The 17,469-nt window shown below is 40.6% G+C and overlaps 1 protein-coding gene across 1 annotated transcript in view; it reads left to right on the forward strand.

Moving 5' to 3' along the window:
• Positions 1 to 11,289, forward strand: part of LOC115113634 (polypeptide N-acetylgalactosaminyltransferase 18-like) — an 87,638-nt gene extending 76,349 nt beyond the window's left edge. Inside the window, exons 10-11 of the mRNA XM_029641495.2 lie at positions 5,922 to 6,086; positions 10,579 to 11,289. Of these exons, the coding sequence (XP_029497355.1) occupies positions 5,922 to 6,086; positions 10,579 to 10,725 (312 nt within the window). The 3' untranslated portion in view covers positions 10,726 to 11,289. The remainder of the gene's footprint in view (positions 1 to 5,921; positions 6,087 to 10,578) is intronic.
• The last annotated feature ends 6,180 nt before the right edge of the window (positions 11,290 to 17,469 follow it).

The following is a 17,469-nucleotide window of genomic DNA, read 5'->3' on the forward strand; positions in this document are numbered from 1 at the left end:
TAGTCCGTAATAGTTTGCAAGCCCTGCCACATCTGACGAGCATCAGAGCCGGTTTTAGTAGGATTCAATCTTAGTCCTCTATTGACGTTTTGCCTGTTTTGATGTTTCGTCTGAGGGCATAGCGTAATTTCTTATAAGTGTCCAGATTAGTGTGGCACTCCTTGGAAGCGGCAGCTCTAGCCTTTAGCTCGGTGCGGATATTGCCTGTAATCCATGGCTTCTGGTTGGGATATGTACGTACGGTCACTGTGGGGATGATGTTGTCGATGCACTTAATGATGAAGCTGGTGACTGAGGTGGTATACTCCTCAATGTCATTGGATGAATACCGGGACATATTCCAGTCTGTGCTAGCAAAACAGTCCTGTAGTGTAGCATCCGCGTCATCTGACCACTTCCGTATTGAACAAGTCACTGGTACTTCCTGCTTTAGTTTTTGCTTGTATGCAGGAATCAGGAGGATATAATTATGATCAGATTTGCCAAATGGAGGGCGAGGGAGAGTTTTGTATGGGTCTGTGGAGTAAAGGTGGTCTAGTTTTTTCCCCCCCTCTAGTTCCATATGTGGCATGCTGGTAGAAATGAGGTCAAACTGATTTAAGTTTGCCTGCATTAAAGTCCCCGGACACTAGAAGAGCCGCTTCTGGATGAGCATTTTCTTGTTTGCTTTTGGCCTTATACAGCTCTTTGAGTGCGGTCTTAGTGCCCGCATCGGTTTGTGGTGGTAAATAGACGGCTACGAAAAATATAGATGCAAGCTCTCTTGGTAGATAGTGTGGTCTACAGCTTATCATGAGGTACCCTACCTCAGACAAGCAATATCTCGAGACTTCCTTAATATTAAACATTGTGCACCAGCTGTTATTGACAAATAGGCACACACCACCCCATTCATCTTACCGGACGTAGCTGTTCTGTCCTGCCAATGCACGGAAAACACAGCCAACTGTATATTATCCGTGTTGTCGTTCAGCCACGACTCGGTGAAGCATAGGATATTACCGTTTTTAATGTCCCGTTGGTAGGATAGTCTCAGAATAGAGCTCATCCAGTTTATTCTCCAGTGATTGCACGTTGGCCAATAGAACGGATGGTAGAGGTGGATATCCACTCGCCAACACATTTTCACAAGGCACCCTGATCTCTGCCCCTTGTACCTCCTTTTCTTCATGCAAATGATTGGGATTTGGGCCTGGTCTCGGAGAAACAGTGTATCCTTCGCGTCGGACTCATTAAATAAAAAACCTTTGTCCACTTCGAGGTGAGTAATCGCTGTTCTGATATCCTGAAACTCTTTTCTGTAATAAGAGACGGTAACAATGGTAGCAACATTATGGTAGCAACATTATGTACAAAACAAGTTTCAAACAATGTGAAAAAACACAAAATAGCACAGTTGTTAAGAGCCGGTAAAACGGCAGCCATCCCCTCCAACGTCATTCTCTAAAAGTCTTTCATAATTTGGTAAGTTATGCATGGATGTGTAGGTTCAGAGTTTGTTTTTGGCATGTCTTGCCTAATTTTGCTAATCTTGCCAATTAAAAGAAATCATTGAAGTAGTTGGCAATATCAGTGTTTTTTTGTGATGATTGAGCCATCTGATTCAATGAATCATTGCCTTTTTGCCCAAAATGTTATTTAAGGTGCTCCAAAGCTTTTTTACTATCATGCTTTATATCTTTGTTTCATGGTACAGTTTCTTCTTCTTTTTGTTCATTTTAGTCTCATGATTTCTCAATTTACAGTATGTTTGCCAATTGGCTGTGCAGCCATCCAGACTTTTTTGCCTTTCCTTATGTCTCGTCCCTGTCAACCATACAATTGTTTAATTCCTCATCAATTTATGTGAATTTAGCTGTTTTTACAGTCATTTCTTAATGGGTGCTGGCTTATTAGTAAATGGAATAAGCAATTTCATAAATGATTAAAGTTCAGTGTCTGGTTGCTCCTCATTAAAACCCACAGACCAGTAAATATTATTTACATCTTCAACAAAGGAATCAGTACAAAACCTCTTATATGATCTCTTAAACGCTATGTTAGGCTCACACTTTGGTTTTCTTAGATATGCCTACTACTGTATGATCACTACATTCCATTTAGAGCAGATTTCTGTAAATACCCTGGTATACCCTGATAACCTGAACCAGGTTGCAGGCACTGGTTAGTTTGAAGCTTTTATTTTCAGTTGACAGCTTGATGTCAAATATTTAGGTTACTCAGAAAATATATCTTTCTGTTGATATCACACACATCATCAAGCATTTCACACATATTATACAGATACTGACGATTAGCACTTAGTGGTCTTTAGAAACTTCCCACAAGAATAGGCATTAGGTGAGGCAAGTGAACCTGTAGCCATATTACAGCATTTGACATGAGATTCTTTCTAGGTTTTAAAGGAATATGACTCTAAATATAAACAGCAACACCTCCCCCATTGGTATTCCTGTCTCTTCTGTAGATTTTATAGCTATGTATTGCTACCACTTTATCATCAAATAATTATCTAAGTGCGATTCAGAGATCCAGTATATGAATGTTATCTGTTACTAGCAAGGTATTGATTTCATCAACCTTGTTTATTTGGCTACATACAGTATGGTAATGTGGGCTATTTTCAGCACCTTTGTGTTGCGTTATTGTTTTTATTGCTTTACTGGGAGGTTTATCAGAGGTAGACATGACAGTGATGTTTATATTTGAGCTGATAGTGCAAGGTGAACTACTCCCAGTGGGCTTCCTACTAGGGCAAACCGTATCAGTGCTTACAGCATAACTCAGGTTCGTTTAGGCGCATGATTACTGCTGACAATAGCTGTCGGATTGACAGAGGCATGCAAGGCAGTTAGAGGAACATAAATTAGGTTACTTACATTATGACTGATAACTCTCCTGGGAAACTGTACATTTGCAGCAGCACGACAACAACTCAGCATCACAATGGTAGGGATTATTTGAGCAGGGCTTGGGTCACCGGTATGTCATTGTCTCAACACAGCCTTGAAATGGGAGGACAGGGTCCAAGTACCATCATGATTTAGATGGACTCCATCATTCCTGTAGAGTATCTTCTGTTTCCAAAAGGTGTCAATGTTATTTATAAAAGTTATGCCAACAGAGCTACAGTAATCTTTTAGCCAGATGTGTCGTAAAAAGTGGTTTAATCCTTGAAAGTGAAGCAAAAAGTTGCATCCACTGTCATCCTTGCCTATTCAAACATCTCCATGGTAAACCATTCACACTCATTGCACCTGTATTGATGTTTACGCTGGTTTACAAATTAAAGCTCTGGAGGAATCTCCTGTGATCTCTTACAAGAAAGAAAGCCAGTCGGAGCTGATCTTTCCCAAGATGCCTTGCACACTTTTCTTAACAGATAACTCCAGAGAAAACATACTGTAACACCCAATCTCACATCCCGAGAGCAGGCTAATTTAAGAACTCATTAATGTTAGAAATCTGTTCAGATGTCTCTGTTGAATAGTTGTCGGGTTACAGTGCTGTTACTCCTTTTAGAATCCGTTTACATTTCATACCACTACTGATGTCGTTTTCTTCCTGCTTTACCTCCCACTGATAGTGAGGATAGTTTTCACTTTTTTTATTATAATATTTCATTTTCCCTTTTTTTAAAAACGTATTTTTTTTAAACAAACTTATACATATGATCATCAACTTACAGACACACACAACACATGGCTACATCTGGAAACAATTCAATTCCCTTTTGCGCATATTCAATCATAATTAATCACAGAAGTACTGTACATATGGTCATAAAGTATTATATACATACAAATGGGTCCAAGTTCAAACCTAGGCAAATGTAATTAGATTACGTTGGAAACTGTTGGAATACCCGCCCAAATGACCATTACATGCGGAACGCGCAGTGACCATAGATATAATTAGTGACCTATTTCAAAAACAACTTGTGTACCTCTAATCATTTGGTATCAGTAGTTACAAAAAAATCTAATATATTTACAAAATGACCAAGTTGAGACCAATATGGCAGGACAAATCAACGTGACATATTCATGGAATGGTCTGATATCAAACTCTTGGTTTAGACCTTTAGGAGACATGGCCGACAAATAGTGAATCCAATACAATTCTCTTCTTAGTAGTAGATGATCAGTATCTCCCCCCTCCTAAGAGTCTTAACATGTTCGATACCAATGTATCTCAGAGAGCAATCCATGAAATCCGTAGCCACAGGGATTCTCTGATCGAGAGTCCTGATATTACTCCTGTGTTATGCTATCCTTGTCTCAAATTGTTGCCCATGATAGGGTGATTGAACATTGTGTGCATTGTTCGTGAAGTTACACTGGGTACATCGGCCACATCTGTAATTACCGTCCGTCCGGCACATTGTCTAGGAATGTGTCACGTGGCACCGGTGGAAGATCAGAGTCACCACCATTTGACTGATGTTGGGGGCGCGTCAAAAGACTACCCGCGGGGGTTCTTTAAATGTCTTTTCCATTTGTGAATCAGGCCTCAAGATGTGCCAGTGTTTTTTTATGATATGGTCAAACTGTTTGCCAAGTGGGGAGTATTGAAGGAACTCTGAACTCGTTGGTCAGGGGGAAGGGTGATTTGGATGTGAGGATGTCATTCTTGGTCATAGTTTTTTTATAATCCCTTGCGTCATGCAGCCATTCCTCTGGGTAACCCTGCTGTCTGAAAAGCTCGTCCAGGCAGTCGGCTTGTTTGTCATAGTCACTCTGTGTACTACAGATCCTGCGTAAGCGAATGTATTGGATGATAGGGATGTGAGCACTCGGTCTGTTTGGTTTGGATCTTGTAAAATCCGTTTTATTTTCTTCCATATCGTTATAGTGTTTTTAACTATGAAGTTGTTAATGTTCATAGCTTTATCCTTTTGAAAATAGACACGTAAAAAGATTCTGGAGTTGAGCATGCACGTCTTCAATATGTATCCCATTGTTCCTCTTTAATACATTTAACTGTCGCAAGGAAATGTCTTGGGTAGCGAGTTGATACAATGCCAAGTCTGGAAGGTTAAAACCACCCTCGGATTTAGGAAGATGTAACACTTTGTATTCTATGAATTTTATTTGCCCATATAAAGTCCGTTATGACCGAGTATACTTTTTTAAAGAATGTCATCGGTGGGGTAATTGGTATGACCGAAAATAAATACAAAAACATTGGCAGCCTTGTCATTCTAAAGAGATGTATTCTACCTGTATGATTGATGGGGTAGTTTAAGGTGACATACACAGTGTATTTCTGACAACTGTTTGCGAACGACAAGGTAGCACTAAACACCTCCTAATGTAACCCTGTGCTCCCTACCACCTTTATCCCCACCCCTATCCAGCTGTGATGTCCTCCCTCCCCTCCAGCTGTTACATTCCCCCGCCTCTCCCAGGGTTCTAGCTACCCAACATGTCTAGCTACCCCACATGTGCAGACAAGCCTCCTCATCCCTCATACGCACGCCGATGGAGTCCGAGCACAGATGCAGCTGCCATCTGTAGCACACACAACTACCTCTGCTGCTCCGCTCAGTTCAAACAGATGCTTTTTCCTTCCAGTGGTGTTTTACGGCCTGTTAGCTAAATATGGGCACTCAAGTGCCCTTGGAAAATACGGTCTGGAAGGACCGCATCAGAGAGTGCAATTAGAAGTGTTTGGGCTAGCTGATCGATTTGTATTGTTTATGGAGAGCGCTCTTCTCAATAAACAATAAGCCATTTCCCACACTATGCCATTTCCTGCCCTGTGCTTCAGTTCAGTGAGGGTAGCTGCATGAATAGACATGCCATATGGGTGAAGTAAGTCCTAGTGAAAAGCCTAAAACAAATCAACATTTTGTGAAATGCTTGAATGCCTCCAGCTCTCAGTAGCTTATGTATGTGCTGTCTCTTCTGTCATTCCAGAATGTGTACTACACCAGCACTCAGCAGTTACATGTAGGGGTGCTCAGTCCCACCATCGATGACGATGACAACAAGTGCCTGGTGGATGTGAACAGCCGACCACGCCTCATCGAGTGTAGCTACGCCACAGCCAAGCGCATGAAGCTCCACTGGCTATTTACTCAGGTAAGAAACCATACAGACCTGACCAACACACTCAGACTGCTCACTGAAAATAGACCAGCAAGCGAAAGATCATTGACTTGCCATTTTCTAAATTAATACTTTGTTGTAAGGGAGTTGGATCATTAGTAAATGTGGCACCAGTGGAGGTAGGTATCTTGGGTACATTTTAAGCGGTAATATTCACGTAAATCTACGGCTCAGTGCTCAGTGGGGTTGGATTGGTCTCCATTAAGGAGTGTCACAGATATAACAGAGTTTTACGGTCCACAGACCTCTCCACAACAGTAAATGCATCATAATGACTCTCTCGGTCTCCATTATTGGACCGGCTCGCTGAGCACAGTGGCCTGTAATGAGGGCTACATCAACATGGTCTGAAGAGTGCGTCACCCACTTCACCCAGTTTTGAAGGTGCAATTAAAACCGTTCTGATCATGTTCAGTCATCATAATGTATGCGCTCAAAATATCCACTCAAAATGGTGGGGTGCTAACCTTGAATTCAACTTCTAGGAATTGTGTTTTCAGATAAAGACGTATGTTTCTCTCCATTGGTGGATCACTTATTTATTTTGAGTGGATGCCCGCACAAGTTAGACACTTGTAGGTTCAGTACCATATCCCGCCCAAAAAATGATAACAAGGAGTGAGACATTGAAAACATATTATACACTAGTATGTACTGTATGTCATATGCCGGGATTGGTTGAATCTCTATCACTAACCTCCTAAAAGTCAAGGTATTGTCAATTATGGATTCAACCTATTTGCTTCTATAGCTTTGACATTAGTGTGATGCCTTGTGAACTTACTGAGAAGGAAATCATGTTGTATGTTCCGTTCAAAGGTTTTTATTGAAATGCTGCCAAGCACAGTTTTACATCTTAATGCAATTGTTCTTTGATTATGTTGGGGAGATCATTGTTGATGGAACTGTGTAAAATTCTTAGTTGGCGCCTCCCGAGTGGAGCAGCGTTCTAAGGCACTGCATTGCAGTGCTAGCTGTGCCACTAGAGATTCTGGGTTCGAGTCCAGGCTCTATTGCAGCCGGCCGCGACCAGGAGACTCATGGGGCGGCTAACAATTGCCCCAGCGTCGTCCAGGTTAGGGGAGGATTTGGTCGGCAGGGATGTCCTTGTCCCATTGTGCACTAGTGACTCCTGTGGTGGGCTGGGCGCAGTGCACGCTGACACGGTGGCCAGGTGCACACATTGGTGCGGCTGGCTTCCGGGTTAAGCGGGCGTTGTCAAGAAGCAGTGCGGCTTGGTTGGGTTGTGTTTTGAGGACGCACGGCTCTCGACCTTCGCATCTCCCGAGTCCGTACGGGAGTTGCAGCGATGAGACAAGACTGTAACTACCAATTGGATACTACGAAAAGGGGTGAAGTATAGGAGTGTAAAAGGATTGAAATGCTTGATCTCACGTTTCACATATCTACATGGCTCTTCTGTAGGTGGTTTCTTGGTTTAGCATTGTATAATTTAAGAAGGAATAGAGTCAGACACCATGGATTATTGAGCACATTTCTGCTAGACATAGTGTGAAATGTGTTTTTTTACCTCAAAAGGAAATGCATCAATACAACTCAAGCATAGGGTGGTACAGTACTGTAGCGAGGAGGAATGTTCCTATTCCCATTCTAGCTTAAGCGTTACCACACTTAAATTCTACGAGGTGGAGAGGAGGAGAAGAGCAGCAATCAATGAATCTCTCTGGTTGAATGTGCCTGACAATTGTGTGACTTTTCTTCTCTTTAGAGCCTTATAGTGGAAATTCAACATGCTCTCCTCAAGTTAAATAATTGTTATGTATCTTGGGAAGCAGAAGAAAATAAGTGGGTGTTTGTATTTGTAAAGATTTTGTCAGCAGTTAAGGTGGCTGTAGCGTGGGCTGTATTATGGAGACAGAGGGTTTAGGTGTAAAGAGCCCTGCTTGGGAGACAATCTTAACACGCCGATTAAACACATCTAATTAGCTTTCTGTTCATCCTCAGTGCTTTTACTGACTCGATGACATCACCTTCCCAAGTGCTTCTGTTTTCTACTATCCTTTGTGCTTTTCTACTACATGGTGTATCTTCTCCCTCTCATGTCGGCCTACACACTGTAAACCCTTCCCAGAAGCACTTGGGAAGGTGATGTCATCGAGTCAGTAAAAGCACTGAGGATGAACAGAAAGCTAATTAGATGTGTTTAATCGGCGTGTTAAGATTGTCTCCCAAGCAGGGCTCTTTACACCTAAACCCTCTGTCTCCATACTACAGCCCATAATATCTCCTTATGTAACACAACACGTAAACACATGCATGCATTAACACACAGACTCCCAAACTGTTCACTCAAAAATAATCAATTAGATGAAAGAACGCAGGAGAGTTGGTTAACCTTTCACCCCTGCTTGTGAACCCAGGACCATTATCATTCTGGCTCACTGGCTCACTCTCTATAGCAAATCAATATGTTGATTTGGCAGCAGCCCACAGGATCAAGCACAGGGAGCAAACAGGAATGGTCTTCTGCCAGAACAAAATTCAACCTCGGGCCTTGTATTGTAATGCAGCTTCTCCTGGAGAGAACGCAGGCTTTTTAAGCACCCTGAAGGTTATAATGGTTATTGGTGTTTAGCATCTTTTGATGTTGACTTCCCAGATAGAGAAAGACTGAGTAATGCTGATATTTTTTGTGTGAAATTGTTCTGAAGTGTTCAGTGACCCACTGGAATTCAACTGCCTCAGAAAATGTTTGCTATTTAGCCATGTATAGCCGAAACATCAGGTTAAGAACATTATGCCGAAGCCCTGAGGTAACTTGGCAGGCTTCCTGCTGCAAGATGGTCATGAGTAGAATCAGGATGAAATGATGAATATTTTCTGTAAATAAATGCGTGTTTTAGCTGCTTGGTAGACACCTCGTAAATATTTCAGGATGCGCCTCTGGCAAAGTATGATAATGACAGAATGAAAAACAAGTGTATTATTGTTTTATATTTTGAAACAACTTCAATTTCATACATAGTCTTAACAATTGATGAGCTGAAATAAATTCATCAGCAATGATAACATAAAGTACATGTACAACTTTTTTTCATATGGGACTTTTTGGTTCTACTGCATTGTGTAGCTCAATTAGTTTTCTTTGTCATATCTTATTTGCTGGTAATGTTGTTTTCCTTGGACTCATTCAAGGCTATATGCACCATGTGGCCAATGAGGTGTATCTAATGGCTAATGGTTCTTTCATTTGGTTGAACATATGGAATCCACCATGTTATATTTCATGCTACATCTGACAGCCATTACTACACGTGGAGATGTTGATTACTGATGAAAAACTATTAGTGAATATGTAAACTGTATCCGTCCCCCATGTATTTTACAGAATGCACTCAAGCAGATAATTGTTTCATTCCATGGCTTTTAGGCATGCAAGACCTGACAAGCACTCTTAACTTAACAGACAGTATTCTATTCTATTCTAATGAAAACTTATCATATCCTGAATCAGAGTGACATCGACTAGACTCCTTGTCATTTTGATTAATTCACTTTCAAATGAACCTGACCAAATCATCCGTATGCTGAATGTGCAACAAAACATTGATGACAAGTTGGCAACGAGATTGCTTAGAGGTGGTTGTTGACTCCACATATAAGGATGAATCCCTCATAAAAAGCAATGTTAATTATCAATTGGTTAGTGCAAATCTTAATGATGTGTATTGGTCTGAATTTCTGAACCTTAACATGCCCTTGGCCTCTTTCTTTAAAGAGTGTGCTTCGAAGTGTCTCTCCATCTCATCTCTCATTCCCTTTTGTTAGAGTGGCGAGTCTCTCACATGTACGTGGAGGCCTTAAAGCTTTGTGTTGGACTCAACTGTTGGGACCAGTGTGATGGGAGTCACTGCACAGATCAGATAAGCTCACTATCTCTAACTTCAGGGCCTGGGATCAGAGAATCTCACCTGTCACCTCTCAGTCAGGAGAACGAAGACTCAAGCTGGAAAGGCAACCGTTTTAAAATGGTCTTTAATTTTGGTTCAAGACTAGATGCTCTATGGGAAATGGGAATGAGAGATGAGATGGAGAGACACTTCGAAGCACACGATTCCTTAGGTGACAAAGATTGAGTTTCTTCCTGTAAGTGTGAGGGTTGTTTTCTCAGGTGACGTGTGAAAAATGTTTTCTTCCCATCTAATGTTATCTTCTTCTGTTATCACATAATCTTGGCATTCCTACTGAGAGAGCTACTGAGTATTATGGTAGATAGCATCAGCATGCTCACGAAGCAAGAACACTATCTGGGAAGGCCCCAGTGCTGGTGCCGAAGGGAAATCAGTACAAAACAGAGCTGCGGGTGCTTGTTAAGCTATACACATCAACCCCATCCATTAATTCATAGCACTGTGGGGTTAAGGTGACACAGCAATCAACGACATGCACACCAATGATGCTGTCGCATCCCACTGTAATTTGATCCACCCGTTTTTCCTTTCAGGGAGGTTCCATTCAGAACAGGAAATCGAAGCGATGCCTTGAGCTGGTGGCCAGCAATGACAACGAGTTTGGGTACCAGCTGGTCCTTCAAAAATGCACTGGACAGAAATGGTCGATCACCAACACACTGCCTGGCAGTGCCCTATGATGAGCCCCTCTGAGAGAACACTGGTCAAATATACTGGAGCACACTGGACTGGATGGGGTGCTTACTCTGTTACTCCTCTGGATTTTCTGTTGTGGATAAAGGAGAATGGTGTATGGTTAATGACAGGCATTGGAGGACCATGATGTCTTTTGTTCACCAGTTGACATCACATGATAAATGTTAAACATTTTCTTTCGCCTATGGATCAGCGATAGATGGTTGATATTGTTCATTATGAGATACTACAACGTTATGAAACATATTTTGTGAAGAGTGTAGTTGGTTTTCTGTTGACTTGAAGGTTGTACTGGGTCCTATATGTTCATTGTTGTACTTGGTACATAACTGCTACTGTGTAGCAAGCATTTCAAAAAGTTCTCTGCTGTTTTCTTTTCTTCTAGTGTCTCAGGTTTGTAGGATAAGTTTATTATGCGATTAAGCTGTACAGTTTTGGGGAAATGCCAACATGTTGGAATATATATATATGAAAATAATATACTATTTTCTAAGTGTAAATATTCAAAAATATTTATAATATATGCCAGTAAAAGAACTGATACTACATGAATGTGTGGTAGTGTGTTTTTTTTTCCTTCCAATGGTACAATATTGAGTGTGCCCTTTCCATGTAAACAGCCACCAGCTGTTCCGTATGTGCGTATGGTCCCATGTGACACAAGGCAAATGTCATGTTATCAAAATGAATGTGTGTTTTCCCCCTAAAACTCATGCCTTTAAGGTTATAGCTCTCTCAACATACAGAAGTTAATAATTTATGTTCACTATTTAATGGTATCTGATTACACAAATTATATTAATGATCACATACAGATGTAGGATCTTAATTTGATAACTCTTTTGTTGCTGAGAATTTTCCTGCACGGCAAGAACTTGTAGTGTATTCAAGGTTTAAAAAGGCTTCTGAAGTGTGTAATTGCCTCTCTAAAATGTCAGACTTGATTTGCCCAAACGAAAAATAATCCACTTAACAATTCACATTTTCTGTTGCTGCAGGATTATTTTCAAATGAATATCCTACATGCGTCCTTATTTTTTATGGTTTTGTGCAGTAATGTAACAAAAACATTTTGCGAGCACACACATGCGCACAGGGAGAACATTTGAGAAATGGCATCTAATCAGTTTCTCACAGAAGCAGACAGCAGTCTAGAATCAGGGCTTGTTTCTGTCGAAGCCTTTCTCTTCTGACTGTTGTGTGTACCAGGGGAGGAGAGGAGTGGCGCATTCGGTTTTCAACATGCCAGTCCTCGTTAGCATCCACATTCATGCTGGGCCAGGGGAGTCATGCCATTAAATATACACTACTGTTCAAAAGTTTGGGGTCACTTAGAAATGTCCTTATTTCTTTTTAAGAAAAGCTCCTTTTTTTGTCCATAAAAATAACATCAAATTGATCAAAAATACAGTACAGACATTGTTAATGTTGTAAATGACTATTGTAGCTGGAAACGACAGATTTTTTAAAGATTCTTTTAAGGAATATCTACATAGGTGTACAGAGGCCCATTATCAGCAACCATCACTCCTGTGTTCCAATAGCACGTTGTTAGCTAATCCAAGTTTATAATTTTAAAAGGCTAATTGATCATTAGAAAACTATTTTGCAATTCTGTTAGCACATCTGAAAACAGTTGTGCTGATTAAAGAAACAATAAAACTGTCCTTCTTTAGACTGGTTAAGTATCTGGAGCATCATCATTTGTGGGTTCGATTCCAGGCTCATAATGGCCAGAAACAAAGAACTTTCTTCTGAAACTCGTCAATCTATTCTTGTTCTGAGAAATGAAGGCTATTCCATGAAGATAAATTGCCAAGAAACTGAAGATCTCGTACAACGCTGGCTCTAACCAGAATAGAAAGAGGAGTGGGAGGCCCCGATGCGCAACTGAGCAAGAGGACAAGTACATTAGAGTGTCTAGTTTGAGAAACAGACGTCTCACAAGTCCTCAACTGGCAGCTTCATTAAGTAGTACCCGCAAAACACCAGTCTCAACGTCAAAAGTGAAGAGGCAACCTCCGGGATGCTGGCCTAGGCAGAGTTGCAAAGAAAAAAGCCATATCTCAGACTGGCCAATAAAAATAAAAGATTAAGATGGGCAAAAGAACACAGACACTGGACAGAAGAACTCTGCCTAGAAGGCTAGCATCCCGAAGTTGTCTATGTCTACACTGTATTTCTGATCAATTTGATATTTTAATGGACAAAAAATTTGCTTTTCTTTCAAAAACAAGGACATTTCTACGTGGCCCCAACCATTCGAACGGTAGTGTACATGCAAACCCACTTCCTTCGCTAACAGATTAAAATATTTTTGTGCATTCTCAAATTCAAAACGGAATTGATTTCCCAAAGGTTGGGAGTTGATATGCACAAACATTCTCATATCTGGAATACCATAATCATCATCTCAAATGTTGTCGCAGTAGTTGTATTGCTCTAAATTCATAAAATAATGCAGAACCACATACAGTGAACTCTTCAAACAGATTTCACCAAGTGAGATATTCAAATGTTTGAATCTCAGCGTGACATTGAGTTATTTATGACACTGGAGCTCTTCTTGTTAACGCATACAGTAGGTGGCTTTTTTGCATAATGTTAATCATGAATGATTAAAACCTTTCAGATGAGCATAATGATGAGATAGCACCTGCTTCGAAATGGCCTCTTCATACTCACAGTAAAAGAATTAGGATTCACAAATCATTTCATGAATTAAAACAAATAAATGGAAGTGTGATTTATTACATGACAATAACATGGACCTGTTCAATCAATCCCAGTAACAGTGTTTCTAAGATGACTAAAAAAAATGTGCATCATATGAGAAATGGTATTGTTATCGTACAGATATCGTACAAACTTTACATAAAGATACTGATTGCATTCCTGGATACGTCACTGAGTAATAACCATCTTGCTTTGAACACTGAAAAATTCTTCCAATATCTCAAAATGCGGGTTTGATGATTCTATGAATGGCATCGCTCCTTGTTTTTTAGTTCATCTGAAAACCAGAGCTTTCTGAGAAATCTAGAATTCCTAACCCAATAAAGCAGTTGTGTCCTTGGTGTGTGTGTGTGAGACGGTCCCATTACCCTTACCCACATTTATAATTCAGGTTTCTGCCTCTTGGGAGAAAGGCAATGAGAGAGTGCACCTCGATAATCATGCACACTCGCAGTTACTGCTGCCCCTGACACAGTCGCAATAAAACAGACTGAGAGAGATATATTCTTGGCACAAAACAAGCCCACTATGGGGGAATCAGAAAAGGTTTGGGTAGCATATGGAGGGAGTCGGAGCCTTGTCTGAATTGAGAATTAATAAATGTCCCACAGGACTCACTGGAGGAGAGAGTTTATCAGTTGTGGATCCTGCAGGTAAGGTACATGTGGCTAAGTGAAGTAGAGGAACCACCACAGGAGGGCCCAGGGGATACGAGAACTGGGGCTGGTAATGGGGAGCCAACTTTCAATTGAAAATTCAATTAAATCCTGCTCAAGCTAAAGTCATTTGTCATCTCTATTTAGCATATATATATCGTATGCTTACTGAGCTGTAAAAGAGACAGATTTATAGTCAAATAGCTTTACTCTGGTTTAGTGTGACCCTACATCCAACACATAGTGAAATGTCCCTGTTAGTTATTTTCCAAATCTAAAGTGCATTTTACCCATACCATCTCTTCGAGGATGTTTCATGTTGCCAGTGGTGTAAAGTACTTAAGTAGTACTTTAAAGTATTTTTACTTAAGTAGTTTTTTGGGGTATCTGAACTTTACTTTGCTATTTTTATTTTTGACTACTTTTACTTCACAACATTCCTAAAGAAAATATTGTACTTTTTACTCCATACATTTTCCCTGACAACCCAAAGTACTCGTTACATTTCGAATGCTTAGCTGGACAGGAAAATTGTCTAATTCACGCACTTATCAAGAGAACACGTGGTATTCCCTACTGCCTATGGTCTAGTGGACTCACTAAACACAAATGCATCTTTTGTAAATAATGTGTGAGTGTTGGAGTGTGCCCTTGTACAGTTTTAAAACAAGAAAATGGTTACGTTGGCTTTGCTTAATATAAGGAATTTGAAATTATTTATACTTGTACTTCTACATTTGATACTTTTTTTTGTTTTGTTAAAAAAAAAAAACATTTGACCCCCTTTTCTCCCCAATTTCGTGGTATCCAATTGTTAGTAGCTACTATCTTGTCTCATCGCTACAACTCCAGTGTGGGCTCGGGAGAGACGAAGGTTGAAAGTCATGCATCCTCTGATACACAACCCAACCAAGCCACACTGCTTCTTAACACAGCGCGCATCCAACCCGGAAGCCAGCCGCACCAATGTGTCGGAGGAAACACCGTGCACCTGGCAACCTTGGTTAGCGTGCACTGCGCCCAGCATGCCACAGGGGTTGCTGGTGCGCGATGAGACAAGGATATCCCTACCGGCCAAACCCTCCCTAACCCGGACGACGGTATGCCAATTGTGCGTTGCCCCACGGACCTCCCGTTCGCGGCTGGTTACGACAGAGCCTGGACAAGAACCCAGAGTCTCTGGTGGCACAGCTGGCGCTGCAGTACAGCGCCCTTAACCACTGCGCCACCCGGGAGGCCCTACATTTGATACTTAAGTATATTTAAAACCAAGTACTTTTAGACTTTTACTCAAGTAATATTTTACTGGGTGACTCACTTTTACTTGAGTAACTTTCTATGAAGTTATCTTTACTTTTACTCAGGTATGACAATTGGGTACTTTTTCAACCACTGCATGTTGCCATAGGAACGTTGCTTAAATTAAGTTACCTATTTTCAGATCCCAAGCCGTCACACCAGAAGTGAACATACAAACTCAACAAATCCATATTTCCTGCTGATACAAGATTAATCTCTGACCTTTTAATATTATGCTTGAATGCCTTGAGCTATGCACAGGAACTGACTGACAAACATCTTATATCTGCATAGACTATGGTCTGTGTGTGGTACAAAAGGGACATGGAGATAGTAAAAGAGCATTCACGAGGCGTGCTGTGTGCTATGCACTGATGGGTAGCTTTCCGGAGGTTCACAATTATTAAAAAGACAACCACAATAGCATGCAGTACCATCAGCTTGTTTGAGGTTAGTCACGCCTTGCACATTTCAGACCAGACACAAACCATATCTGAAGTGAATTGAAGCCTTGCAACTCATCCATGAACTACTCTGAAGTATTTTTCTAGTCCTTTCCTATTTCCTCACTGTTTTGACAGTGCTCGTTTCGATTGGACATTCACTAGTGCAACTTCAAAGCTCCTCCAAAGCAAATGTCAGATTGTCTGTCATGATCAGAAGAATGATACAGCAAGTTGTTGAAGCAGCCAGTGTCAGTTTCTCTGCTCCAAACAGAGCAATGAAGCTGAATATTACGGCTTTCTGTATTTGTCAGACTGCTGGATAATCACAGAGAGGCAGAGGGAGCCCTGATAAGTGGTAAGGCTAATTTCCTGTGCCACACGTTATTTATGCTTATGGATTACAGAGGTAAGGTTGGATGACAGTACACATTTACACAAGAAAACAGTATGTCTGTACACCTCAATTACTGCCTAACAACCATTTGGCTGTTTGACGGTGCCTGCCGTAACGGATTGTGCCATTGCCCAATGGAATGGTGTTCCAATCCTCTAAATAAAGGTTGGCTTGTCTTTTTATACCAGTGAATTTTGCTTTTGTTCTTTTGCCAAGTCTTACTGTATATATTTCTATAGTTACTGTACCAGCCCTCCAATTGCACCAAACCCTCCTATGGACTGTTGTGAAATTACTTTTCTCTTGTATATAACCACACCTTGTGCTAAGCTATGTGTGAATAAATCAAGCTGTAAATTACCCAGGTATCTTGGCGTCATGAAGCAGACAGATTTGAGGCAAGTCTGCAAATGAATTTGTTACATACTGAGAGGAGAGAGAATCTTTAAAAGAGTCAGCATTTCTCTGTTCAGTATGAGCTCATCACTTGGAGAGACTATCCTGGGAGGCAATATAAAAAGTGAGTGGATCTTTATTGAAATAAATAGACATGCACACAGCTCAGAAAACCTCTCAACACAACCAAATATCAATTGAAATTAGTGTGAAAGAATATTTTAAATGTTGTTGCTGTACTGAAATGTTTGATCTCAAATACACTCACCCGAAATTCAAAATTAATCATAGATCACCTCTTAGGCAAACGGCACCTTTCAAGTTGGACTTCAATATTTCAATGGTATTTACTTTACAGGGATAAAGACCCATTTTATGACCACCTGGTGGTGAACTTCTCTCGGCTGTGCACACAATACAATAAGCCCTAATCCTCTGTATATTGCAGTTGCAAACCCATCAATACTTCTGAAAGGCCTTGTGACTCAATTATCAGCTTCATAAAATACATTGCTTATGGCATTGAAACTCATAATGTGCTTCCTGGCAATACGTATTGGGTTTAGAGTCCTAGTTTGCACAATGATTTGTAAATGTCTGAGTCATTTCTCATTTTAAGAGTTTTAATATGAACCTCATCCTTAAAGTCTGCAAACACAAAGCCGTTCCTAGTTTAGTTAATATACTTTTGAACAACATCTCAAATTAGTTTTCTGTGCACTTTTTTAAAAGCTTTATTTAACTAGGCAAGTCAGTTAAGAACAACTTCTTATTTTCAATGATGGCCTAGGAACAGTGGGT

Source organism: Oncorhynchus nerka, linkage group LG28 (assembly GCF_034236695.1).
Source record: "Oncorhynchus nerka isolate Pitt River linkage group LG28, Oner_Uvic_2.0, whole genome shotgun sequence".
In the NCBI taxonomy this organism is placed as follows: Eukaryota; Metazoa; Chordata; class Actinopteri; order Salmoniformes; family Salmonidae; genus Oncorhynchus; species Oncorhynchus nerka.